General features: G+C 34.8%; 1 protein-coding gene and 1 long non-coding RNA gene across 2 annotated transcripts in view; one reads left to right on the plus strand and one right to left on the minus strand.

Moving 5' to 3' along the window:
- The window catches only part of LOC308495830, a 14,035-nt gene extending 937 nt beyond the window's left edge, over positions 1-13,098 (plus strand). Inside the window, exons 2-3 of the long non-coding RNA XR_013993064.1 lie at positions 10,279-10,408; positions 10,884-13,098. This is a non-coding gene — a long non-coding RNA (uncharacterized lncRNA). The remainder of the gene's footprint in view (positions 1-10,278; positions 10,409-10,883) is intronic.
- The window catches only part of CFAP206 (cilia and flagella associated protein 206), a 29,332-nt gene continuing 20,360 nt past the window's right edge, over positions 4,478-13,449 (minus strand). The window contains exons 11-13 of the mRNA XM_081044292.1: positions 12,873-13,066; positions 8,143-8,283; positions 4,478-5,250 (exon numbers count right to left, since the gene is read on the minus strand). Of these exons, the coding sequence (XP_080900418.1) occupies positions 5,020-5,250; positions 8,143-8,283; positions 12,873-13,066 (566 nt within the window). The 3' untranslated portion in view covers positions 4,478-5,019. The remainder of the gene's footprint in view (positions 5,251-8,142; positions 8,284-12,872; positions 13,067-13,449) is intronic.

Consider the following 13,449-nt stretch of genomic DNA (forward strand, 5'->3'; position numbering starts at 1 on the left):
TTTATGCGTACTAATCACCGCTTCCTGTTATTGGTACAGTTCCCACTTGTGGAATTACTCAATTCCCTACTGTGTATGTTCTTGTACATACACTTAAACAAAAAAACTCATGTATACTTGAAATTAATTTTAAAAATAATTCTATCGTACATTTCTTTTCTTCTTTTACAAATACTGCTTTGTACAGTTTCTCTCTTTCCATTTTGCAGTATCATTATAGTCTCAATTTAGTTTAATTGACTATAATTATTCTCCTTTGACGCTCAAAGTACCCCAATATGGCCCTGTAAGCCTGCTCCTTTCTTTAAGTCTGCACAAGATTTTTGAAGCACTTTTTATTTCTGGTGACAAGAGGTTCCAGTGTCCTAGATCCTGCAATCCACTACACTGCAAAGAACTATGGTTCCTTTCTGGTGGAGAATAGTATTCCACACACAGATCACAGTTAGAGTGGTGGGTAAAATGCTGCCAGGCCATTTCTTATGGCATTTCTGGTTCAATTAACATATCATGCTGCTGGTTCCTACTTTTGTTATAAATGTTCATTGTCCACAGAGACTTTCTATTCATTGGCCATGAACCTCAACTACATTTTGATGCCTTCTGTCCTAACCTGATCTGCCCGAGACCAACAGGGACAACACCTATATAGTCAGATAGAGTCAGGATTATTGATCCATTCCAGTGAGGGAAACTGCATGCAAGAGGAACTGCGGGATGTTTCAGAGAACGAAGGAAAAGATAAGAGTTATTGGATCCAGAGGAAGAGTGGACGAAAAGAAGTAGTATTTTGAGAAATTCAGCGCAGGGCTGTATGTATGAGGTCAACATCAGATCTGGACTGCAGAATAGTCTCGGGATCTTGTTTCTTGGAAACTACAAAATTACTACATATATGGACTGTTGTATTCAGGAGCCCCTTAAATGAAGGCTTTGCACCAAGGTTAGAAAGTGAGGCTGCTTTTTTGTGTCAAAGTGCTTTAAATCCTCCAAGCAAGATCAGTGCTTCCTGATATTCTTCCTGATATAATTTCAACAGCGAGGTTCCTAATAGTGTATGATTATAGAGAACATCATTTTTCAGTGAGTTAGAAAGGAGACACTCAAAAGAAGGGGTTGTTATTAACACTTTACAGCATATTCTTGGTAGTAATAGTATTTCCTGTTAACTTTGCAGCTGGCTTTTCTGTTTGTTATCCCAGCCAAGCAAATATTTACATTCTTAGTTTGAACTAATTTTTCCTTTCCTATTCTGAATTATCCAAAGTCTTAGAGGAGAAAATATTGGCTTCATGTGTTTCTTTTATGTATGCCTAGCTTTCTGTACAACCGTGGTTAGTGCAAGAAGCATCATCAGTCTTCAACGTGTGAACCACCAGGTAATTTGCCGCATAATGCACTAAGCTTACAGTGCCTCACACAGCTATTTCTACTGCCATTTGAGACCCTAATGATATTCCAGATTGTCACTATCATGCTGCAGTGTTTTCCTTGATACCCTGCTTATTCCATCTCTGCTAAGACATAAGAGCTACCCTAGTCTAAGTGAATTGTCTTATGGTAATATAAAAGGACACCCGGTACCATACCCATTGGTAATAAAGTAAAAGTATGAACTTAGACAGGCTGTGCAGTAAGCAAATAGCAAAGGCTGAAGGAGATTGTGGTTAAATTCAAATATGTTAGCTCTATAATAGATTATTAAAGTGCTAAGATTTAAAATACAGTAAACTATAACCATCAAGAACATGTAGACAAAAGCAGATATCTCAACATAATTGTTTCCATGACAGTTTAAACATATTACTTTCATCCTGCTATTGAGAAAAACATCCAAAATCCATTTTCTAGGTGGTTGTTATTTTAGAATAATCCTTTCCTGTGGTATAATATTGCTAAAGACAAGCCAGAAGAACTGTTGCATTTTACAATTGAGAGAATAATAAAATACAAGGAGACAACGTAAAATTCCATGTCTGCACTAGGAGTTAAACATGAGTAATAATCGTGATTATCTAAACATTTCTTATTTGAGCTTAACTCTCCCTTGCTTCTGCTTCCTTTTTTAGTTACCATATCTTGTTTTTCTTTTCCTGCCAGTCACTGATATGTCTAATCTGTACTTATTTCTACCATTTTCTGCTTAACTTGCTACAATCTTATTTCCACTCAAGCCAATTCTATCAGACAAGAGCTCGACAGTTGCCTGCTCCACTGACCTTTTCTCATTTCTCATCCTTTTTTTGTTTAGTCATCAGACATTTACTGAAAGCGATACTGTGCCAAGAATTATTCTACTGACTGAGCTAGAAACTAGAAAGTGAGAACAACGTGGTTAGGAGTGCCAGAGAATAAGGCAATGGAGAGTCTCTGTCCCCTCTTGTCAGTGACAAAGCCCTTACCATGTCCGTGCTCTACACTTGTTAACTCTTTCAGTCTCCTTGACAACCCAATTAGCTGGGAACCACTGTTATCCCAATTTTTCTGATGAAGAAACTGCAGCTAAGAGATATTAAGTAACACAGCTGGTAAATAGTAAACCTAGCATGACCACAGAGATTCCTTTATGTCTTTTTTCACTCTCCTGACTGCTTCTTTTCCTTATTTGTCTCTTTCTCCTCATTCCATCCCTATTTCTTTGGGGTTGACCTTCCAAATTATCTTTTTCCAGCTCAAATTCCAGTCAACTCCATCTTAACTATTTTTGTCATCCCTTAAACTTAAATTTTCTAGTCTGAATGTGTTACCTTTTTTGATTATCCAGTTCTTCTTCCCAATTATCCTTGGTGTCCTAGGGAGGAAACCCTGAGGTCATACTTTGATTTTTTCCTACCCTTTCCTGACATGTTATATCACACTCATTAAATCTCATCCTTCACATCATCATTATCACATGCCCTAGTTCTTGCAACAGCTTCCTAGCCATACCCCTAACTCCAGAACTGCTCTGCCACAATCAATCTTCAAGAATCTGTGTTGTTTTTCTAATGTCCTACTACAGGAAGGCAACATATTTCTCTTCCTGGCTTTCAAAGTCCTCCAAAAGCTATGCCAACCCTACTTATCTAACTTTATTTCCCACTACCTCCCAAAAAATATTCTCCCTTTTCCTCTCTGTTTCCTCTCTCTTCCTTTCCAATAACTATTTTGCTACTGAACTTCTTGTCAATTCCCACCTTGCCTATTAAAATAATCATTCAACCAAACAACCAAACCCTGCTTCCAGTTTGTCCCTTTCATTCATTCATCCAACAAAAATCTATACAAATGCCAGAGGTGTAAAAATGACTAAAACTCAGTTTCAAATCTCAAGAAAATTGCAATCTAACAGGGAGAATACAGACAAACACATCTATACCTATTTAAGTGCTATAATAAGAGTATAAATATTGGATATATCTCCTCAAGCAAATGAAACAAAAGAAAAATAAACAAATGGGACTACATCAAACTAAAAAGTTTTTGTACAGAGAAAGAAACCATCAACAAAATGAAAAGACAACTTACTGAATGGGAGAAGATAGTCACAAATAATACATCTGATAAAGGTTAATATCCAAAATATATTTTTAAAAAACTCATACAACTTAACACCAAGAATAATTAAATCCAACTTTTAAAAAATGTGCAGAAGACCTGAATAGACATTTCTATCAAAAAGACATACAGATAGCCTACAGACATATGAAAAGATGCTCAACTTCATTTATCATCAGAGAAATGCAAATTAAAAGCACAGTGAGATATCACCTCAAATCTGTCAGAATGGCTATCATCAATAAATAAATAACAAGTGCTGGTGAGAATGTGGAGAAAAGGGAATCCTTATATATTGTTGGTGGGATTGTAAATTAGTGCAGCCACTATGGAAAACAGTATGGAAATTCCTTAAAAACTTAAAAATAGAGCTGCTATATGATCCAGCAATTCTACTTCTGGGTATTTATCCAAAGAAAACAAAAACTAATTTGAAAAGATACATGTACCCCCATGTTCACTGAAGCATTACTAGTAATAACCAAGATATGGAAGCAACCTAGATGTCCATCCATAGATGATGGATAAAGAAGATGTGGCATATACACCGGGGGTGCCAAAAACTGTATACAAGTGGACACTTTGGTCAACGTTGCCCAAGCAGTAGTTCGCCGTAATCAGAAGTGTCTGGACACAGATGGTAACGACTTTGAGCACCTCTTGTAATTGCAGAAGTCAAACGTGACCTGTATTCATCTTTTGTTATTAGTATATGTTGAGTATTACAATTTTAATAGTTTTTTTTCTTAAAATATGTATACATCTTTTTGGCACCCTCTGTACTATAATAAAAGTTATGTGAATGTGGTCTCTCTCTCAAAATATCTTATTGGATTATACGTACAATGTAAATACACTGAACAAAGGGATGATGATTCACGTCCTGGGCATGATAGAGCAAGATGGCATAAGATTTCATCATGCTACTCAGAATGGCATGCAATTCAAAACGTATGAATTGTTTATTTCTGGAATTGTCCATTCAATATTTTTGGACCACAGTTGACTGCGGGTCACTGAAAGGGTGGAAAGCAAAACCACGGCTAAGGGGGATTGCTGTATTATCAATTTAATCTATGGTGACATGTATTAATAGCTAATGAAGCTGAAACTATTGTCTAGGTTTTACATTTTTAATATTTAACACTAAATATGGTTTTAGAAATAAACTATCCCAGTCATAATAATCTTACATTAATATCTAAGTGGCATCATAATTTCAGTCTTAATGCTGCCAAACTTTTTCTAACAAATAAAAGATGAATGGACAGAGTTTAACTTTTCAATTTTAATAGAATGAACAATGTGTCACAGAAAACAAATTTTAGTTTCTTGTAGCAGTTTGACAGTGAATATGAGAATCCAAAAAAATTCACACAACCAATGAATGTGACAGTACCACAAAATTAGCTACATTTCATGGATGCTTTTAACCATTTATTCATAATTTGGAGATACCTACTTTGAAAACATGGCCTCTAATTAGGTTTCATCAACAGCTCTTGTTAAATTCACCCTGATGCCATAGGTGGTTTTAGTCTGGCCCCCTCGGAGACCAGCTATATAAATCTGGGGCCTGGGCACGCCAGTGCTGCCTTCCCTCATAGATTGCGTGCTAGCGTCCTTTGAAGGGTACACCTGCGAACAATTTTCTCTTCTCATGTGACTAAGATCAGTTTGTACCGAGTGAGTAATCTTTTGACGCAAATTGGCCTAAGTAGAAAGAGAATACATAGGAAAATTAACATTTCTCTAAAGAACAAATAATATAAAATATTACCAGGTACCAGTTCATAGTACCTATTTTTTTCCCAAGCCACAAAGAAATTAGTTATGCAACATTGCATTTTTCTACAAAACATTAGAATATTAGAAAAATCTAGTGTGTAACAGAAAATAAATATCTTTTGCCAAGAAGTCGGAAAATAAATAATGAAAATTGAGCCAAAGAAATAACATACAGGTTCAAATTTACAATGAGTTCAATTATTTGTTAATGTAATCTAATTCCTTCATTACTATACTTTCAGATTTGGACAACTTCGATTTTTCCATCATTCTTGGTTTATTTTTATGAAGACAAAAATTTAAGATTTCCATTGTCTTATTTAAATTGGCTTTACCCAAGACTTTTAATATAAAAAACTCTGATGTTTTCAGAATATATTTTTCATTATTCTACATTTTGTTTGCTGCTTTTATGGATTACTAGGAAACATGAAGTTAAACAGATTACTCAGGCTGAAAAGCAAGGAGTAGCTTATACGAAGAATAGGAGCTACTGAGGTTATGGTGACGTCCAGGGGAAAAAACTCAGAAGGCATCAGAGCATATGAATTAAGAAAGAGAGAGTTGGAATTAGGGGAATTAGATTACACAGCTTATTTTCTACATTAATATAATGTTACTATTCTACTGTCTTCGTTAGCATAATTTTATTATTCCAAGAGGCTCTTGTGAAAGCAAATAACTTGACTGTTGATTACAGAACATCCTGAAAAATGCATCACTTTTTCAGTAGTAAGCATTAACACATAGATTAAGCCCTGGGAGTCTTTACATCCCTTGTCTCAAAAATTACCTTGCTATTCCCATCAACGCTGGACTGTTTTTTCATGATCTTTACCCAATCCAATTCAAGCCCCCATCCTATCCCCTGACCTACCCCTGGCATTGAAAGACCTGCCTTCAACCAAACTTTAAATTCTCAATACATTCTGACCTTGCTGTTCCTCCTCTGAGACACTGCTGAGGTGGTGATTTCCCTCACAGCTTTAAGCTAATATATTCAGTTTTGTCTATTGGTGATACTTGGGGAGTTGGCATTCAACATCATGCAATTCTAGGGGATAAGTAGGTCTAAGACGGGAATCAGAATGAAGTGGAGGTTGAGAAATGAGAAGAGAGGCGTCAGTCAGAATGGAATTCAGCCCCAGTGAACACCCCATTCTCTTAACATTTCTAGTCCAGACCTGTGCTGTCACCTCTTACTCTCCTATCCAACTATCACTGCCCCCTTCTCCGCCACCTATTTCCATCTCAAAACCAACTTAATATGTCACCTAAGTCAATTGAGTATAATTTTCATTTTACTTCTCTTATAACCTTCTCTTAAGTACCTCTTAGCAAGAGGTACTTAAATATTTTTAGTGTATCAATGCTACTTGACAGACTTAGCTCCTGAAGAAGTAGGTAGTGGAATATATGTGTTAGCCAGTATATGTCTGATGAGTTCAAGTGAGTTTAGCAGATAATAGAAAAGAGTGTGGGAAGATGGGAGCTTCAAGGACTGCAGGAGGAAAATTGATAGGAATGCTAATGGAACAGTGATCTGGAAGGTATACCAGGAAGCTGAACCGTCCTCATTCCAGGAAATCAAGGCACTTTGTGAAAAGCTGCCACCAGAGAGGGTGGCGAGGGAAATGATGTGGTGAGTGAAAAGCCTGTGAGAAACTGAATATACAAACAAAGGCTAAAGAGCTTATGTGACAATAGAACTCTGACCCACAGTCTGCAGCAGCCAGTCCAGGAAGCCAAACCACAACCTCTGTAGCTGTAGCAGTCATGCCCAGAACAGTCAGGACTTGGCCAGCTTCCTTATCTAGGTGCCAGCCCGCCCTCTAACTCAGGACCAACAGAGAGAGCCAAATATGCTCACCAAACCAATCACGTAAGATGCCTGCCTCCAGTTTCCCATGTCAACTACCTCCAATCAGAGAATACCTGAAACTCTCCCTGTTTTCATATACAGTTTTCCCACTCCTCTCCCTGCCCTAGAGTCTCTGCCAAAGGGAAGCGATGGTGGCTGACTCCCTTAACTATAGCAAGCCCTGAATAAATAGCCTCTGTTCTCATTCGGGTAGTCTTCATTTATTTCCACACCTTATTTCAATTAAAGAGATAAGTAAAATACACTAAGAAAAAGCTACAGTTATAAAAAGTGTTTGTTTCCTTAATACTATAAATAATTATTTAAAATGACAAGAGACTATAAATATGGTAGGTGGATGGAATTCCATTGAGTGAATAGGGATGAGTTTCAAAGACAGACTTTAAAGGTAGGCACCTACTGAGATTAAGATGACCGAGAATCAGAAGAACTAGAGAGCCCGGAGTCTGGAAAGGACATGTTGACTATAACGGGACAATATCTGTGATATACTTAACAGATGTAACATTCTGTTCCTCAGCAAAAGTCCCAAAAAGAGAAGGGTATACTTCAAATGATTAGAGGAAGTTGGGAGTGCTTTAAATACTAGCACCTCATAGACTAGCACAATAAATTAAAACTATTATATAGATTACTAGAGGGATGAGATATAGAGATAGAGATAGAGATCAGAGATAGCAACTATCATTGTTCTAGTTTCTGGCTGGTATAATTTGAGAGTTGTTTCATGCTGCTGAATTTCAATATATGCTTAAAATTGGAAGACAATCTTACAATGTAAAGTTGGCAAATATAAATTATGCTTATTTTTATGTTAGCAAAGAACTCTGTACAACTACTATTTTATAAAAATAGTTTAACTTATCAACTCTATGAGTAACAACATATTAAAATTTCCCAACCTATAAGTAATTTTAGAAAATATTGTTACAAACCAATTTTATAGCTTTTCTTCTTAATTCCCATTCATTCCACTCATATGATGTCACAATTGTTGGTGGCAATATGTGTGTATCCGTCTGTGTGCTAGTTTCATTCTTTGTAATTGGTTTTATATGTTTGTCAACATCTTTCACCTAAAGAAATGGAATTTTGTAATTATTTGTAAAAAAAACAAGCATTATTTACACATAACTATTTAGCTAAAACTGACAAAAGATTAGAAAAACAAGAATTCTTAAACATGGGATATACTTGTAATACCAGCAGAGAAAATAAGCTCATAATTAGTAAGCTAAATGCAATTTGTTTTCCTGGGCATCGTGGCTTTGTGCCTGATTTTGTCAATTTAATGTAGGAGGCAGATTTCAGAAGGGGAGAAGCTAACATCACTCATTATCTCTCCAACGTTCACAATTGGTAGCCTAAGCGAATACCTTGTTGGAAATGGATAGAAGTTTAGCATAGCTATTAAATATTGGGTATAAATCATGTGTGTTTAAAGTATCAGAACATCTTTACAATACACCTTAAACTCAAACGAGGCATACATAGCCAGATTATTATCCAAGAAGTTTTTTTGTTATTTTTTTTTTTTAATGAGTATGTTGGTTTTCTTCTGGGATACCCAGAAGCTCACTATTCAAATATTAAGTATTCAGTAATTCAGTAATTTAACATAAGATATAATTTTTACCTTCAAAATGATCTTATGATACAATTAGGTAGACCAAAAAAAACATGCTGAAAAGATAATTAACAACATTATACAAGTAAATGACAAGTAAATAATAAGAAGTATTATAGCATTGAAATATGGAGAGAGAAAACCCACTTCAGTGGGTACTGAAGGTTACTGAAGAACAGCTGAGGATTAAATAGGAAGGAAGGGAGGGAGGGAGGGAGGGAGGGAAGGAGGGAGGGAGGAAGGAAGGAAGGGGACAGGAAGGAAAAACAAGACCAGTTATGTAGGGGGAAAATTGTTCTTTAATGGAAAACAATGCATTGTCTACATACAGCACACCTTTCTGGTTTTCTGATTCTAGACTTTCATTGTCTTTGAGCTATCTTACAACTCTGTAAATTATAAATAAATGATAGCAAGACCAAAAATTTCTTGTCTACAGACATGCAAATTCATAACTCTTTAAAGGTTTTCTATAGAATTTGACAGTGTAATTATCAAATTTATATGAAAAATCAAGAATCAAGTATACCCAAGAGTCTTTAGAGAAAAAAAGAGTGGGAGAACTTACTCTACCATATATTAAGATTTGCTATAAAGCTATAAAAACATATAGGCACAGAAATTTTTGAACAATTGAATAATTGAACAGAATAGAAAGCCTAAAAAATAAGCCTGTGTATATAAGACACAATGGGGAAAGGAGAGCATATTGAACATTTAATCTGGGACAATTTGCTATTCAAATGGAAAGAAAATTAAAATTGGATCTTCACCTCCCACCAGACACAAAAATCAAATCCAAGTGATTAAAGACTCTAGTGGGAAAGGCAAATTTATATCTTTAAAAATCAATTTAGAAGAATATTTTTGTGATCTAAACGATATGTGAGGTTTTCTTAAACAAGACATAAAAGTTCAAGACATGAAGAAAAAAGAAAGGGCCGGCCCAGTGGCTCAGGCTGTTAGAGGGCAGTGCTCTTAATGCCACCTAATGCCAAAGATAAATTACACAATAAAATGAAAAACTTTGTTTATCAAAAGACACCACAAACTTTGTTTATCAAAAGGCACCACAAAGAGAATGAAAAGATAAGCAATACACTGGGAGAACATATCTGCACAACATATATCTAATAAAGAATTAGTATTAAAAATATATTTAAAAAAAAGCATCTCCTACAAATCACTAAAAAATGACATAAAACCAATAGAAAACTGGACAAAAGACAAGTCATTTCACAGATATATTGTTTAGGAATACATACATAAATGGCCAAAATTAAAAAAACAAGGAATGAATAACACCAAATTCAGAAAGTAGTTACTGAGCAGAAGAGAAAAGAATGAGATTGGAAAGGCGTACATAGGCATACATAGGTGGCTCTGAGAAATTTGTTATAAGTGATGGACACACAGGTGTTTGTTTTCCATTGTTTTTATACAGTGATGCATTTTACATACCCTTTGGTTTATATAAATACCAGCGGTGCCAAAAATATGTATACAAGTGGACACTTTGGTCAACATTGCTCAAGTAGTAGTTCGCCGTAATCAGAAGTGCCTGGACGCTGATGGTAAGCACTTTGAGCACCTCTTGTAATTGCAGAAGTCAAACGTGACTTGTATTCATCTTTTGTTATTGGTATATATGGAGTATTACAATTTTAATACAGTTTTCTTTTCTTAAAATGTGTATACTTTTTTTTGGCACCCTCTGTATTACACAGTTAAAAGTTAAAATTATTTATTTAAAATGAGTGAGACATATTTCCCGAATGTAGTGTTTTCTTTTTAGCCTTTTTGTTTTATTTTATCAAAATTGATATATAAGTGCTTTTTTCAAAAAAATGATCTCACTTATGTTTTAGAAGTAAGTAGAGTATAAAATAAAAATATAAACCATTGAGTTTTATTAAGGCATAATTAGTGAAACTATTGATGTTTAAAAATAAAACTAAGCAAATCGTACTTTTTATGGATGGGACAACCTAATCTAATAAACACACAAATTCCCCCACTAATTATTTTACTATTTTAATGTAATTTCAGGTAAAATCCAAGAAGATTTTGAAGGAAAGTTGAAAAATTCATTAAGAAATTTACATGGACATATGAAGATTCATGCATGTCTAAGACAATTTTGAAAAAATAAAAGGCAAAGGGAAGGGTTTGACCTATCAGATAATAAAATATATTATAGAGCAATAGTAATTAAAACAGTATGGTCTCAGCACAGAGATAGAAAAATAGGCCAATGGAACAGAATCAAGAACCTAGAAACTAACCCATTTGGTATGCAAATTGTTAGTACAATGGAAGTGGCATCATATTTAGTGGGAAAACTATACATTATTAGTATACATTAAATGATGTTAGGAAAGCTGGCTCACAGCATGAAGAAAAATAAAATTAGAATTCTTCATCTCTAAATGGATAACATACCTAAATGTGAATAATAAATTAAAACAGAAGAAAACGTAAATGGATAACCTAAGACAATGAAGGATTTCTAAAACAAGACTTCAAAAATCACAATGTTTAAAGAGAAAAATTAGTAGCTATGACTACATTAAAATTAAAGGTGTGTCTTCAATGAAGGACTCAACCGACAAAGCTAAGAGATGGCAGACTGGGCAAAGACATTTGGAAAATTATAACTGATAAAGAATTAGTACTTACAGTAGACAAGGAATTCCTGCCAAGCAACAAGTTAAAGACAGAAAGAACAGTATAGAAAAGAAAAAACTGGCAAAAGTTATGAATAGTCGTATGGAATGGGAAATCTGAGTTATAGATCTAAGAAGATATGCTGAACTTCGCTATCAGAAAAAGTACAATTAAACAATATGAGATACCATTTTAAATTCATCACATTGGCAAAAATTATAAACCCAGGTAACAGCAAGTGCTACCAGGATTATGGGTAAGCGACAAGCCTCACAGACTGGAGTTAAATTGATCCAAAATTTTGAGAGTAACCTCTCAGTTGAGCCAAAAATTATAGGCTTACCATTTGGCCACATACAGGATACTAAATATACCACTCTCTCTCCACAACAGAAGGAACCTAGAGCACTCTGGAGAATTGCCTCATCCAAAAGGAGTGTCACATCAGTAGGCTGGTAGCACTTTGTCAGAACAAGAGTACCAACTGAACTGTCCAGGGTTCTCTGCCACAGCTGTCCCACTCCCCAACCACTTTGTCCTTACTTACCAGTTACTGCTTGGGTCCCTGCTGACCTGGTTAGTGGTACCCAAACCCATCTGTTTCATAGTCAAACGTTGATAAAAGTAACAAACAACATTTTAAACTATGTATTTCAAGTTGTTTTTTTTTTTCATTTTAGTGAACTTAAAATAAAGGAACTGAATGTGTGTGTGTGTATGTGTGTGTGTGTGTGTGTGTGTGTGTGTGTGTGAGAGAGAGAGAGAGAGAGAGAGAGAGAGAGAGAGAGAGAGAAGACAGAGTAAAATGTGAACAATAAAAATGAGAGAGCAAGAGGAAGAAAATGAGCAGGAGAATGTGAGCAGGTAGGGATCTACATCTGTTTTGTTCACTGCTAAATCCCCTCTGCCACGAACAGTGCCTGGCACACAGTAAGTAGCTATTGAATGAATTGATGAATAGGCATCGACATACAAAGAAACACACCTTCAGATGCATTTTGTGGCCTTTCAGACTTGCGATTTAAACATGTTAAATTATTTTACAACTTTATGTTATCACCTATGTTATCTGTGCTGAATTCCTTCAATTTTAGGTAGGAAGATACGGTAGTTTCAATTATTTCTCTAAATGTAGTCTTTCTCTTTCATGTTTTCCCCGTCGAATTCATCAATTTGACTCCTTATCATTTCCACCATTCTCTGTGGATTTCTTTAGTTTCCATCTGCAGATGTGAATCCCTTTCAGATAATCTGGAAAGGTCCTCATCTGACCCTATCTCTGCATGGACTTGGGAACCATGTACAACAAAATATAACTTTTTAATTAAATATACTTTTAAATGTCATAAATTCTTAAAACACCTTCCTTACCTGAGAATACGGAATGAGTGTTTCAAAATGTTGATGAAGTTCCAGTAGCTGAATTAATTCTGCATTTTTTTTGGCCTTTTCTCTAATTAAATCAATGTAAATTTCAGGGTTTTCTGCAAATGAACATGCAGCACTTCTGGTACTGAAAGTGTAATACTTTTCTTTATGTTTCAAAATTCCGATTGCTGGATTTCCTGAAAATTAAAAAAAGGAATTGAATGTGTTATAAATATTCAGTGATTTCTTTGTTTGTAATATATCCATAGAACCATTTCTTATATACTCCATTTTTAACTTATCACTTATGTTTTTATTTTGCTAAAATGTTACAATTAGCAATGTTAAATTATACATTTTGTTAAATTATATTTTATGTGAAATTCATATTAAATTAACTACTTTTATATATTTTATATATTTATATATTTAAAGCATGATTTCACATAAAAATATTTCACTAACCAGATATAAGATGTTTAAAAATCTGTTATGAGAAGCCATTTAGTCATCTGGCAAGTTTTCCAAATCTCCTTAAACTAAACTAACTACTATATAAGCATTGTTTTAAAAATAATTC

The sequence above is a fragment of the Rhinolophus hipposideros genome, assembly GCF_964194185.1.
Source record: "Rhinolophus hipposideros genome assembly, chromosome: 3".
Taxonomy (NCBI): Eukaryota; Metazoa; Chordata; class Mammalia; order Chiroptera; family Rhinolophidae; genus Rhinolophus; species Rhinolophus hipposideros.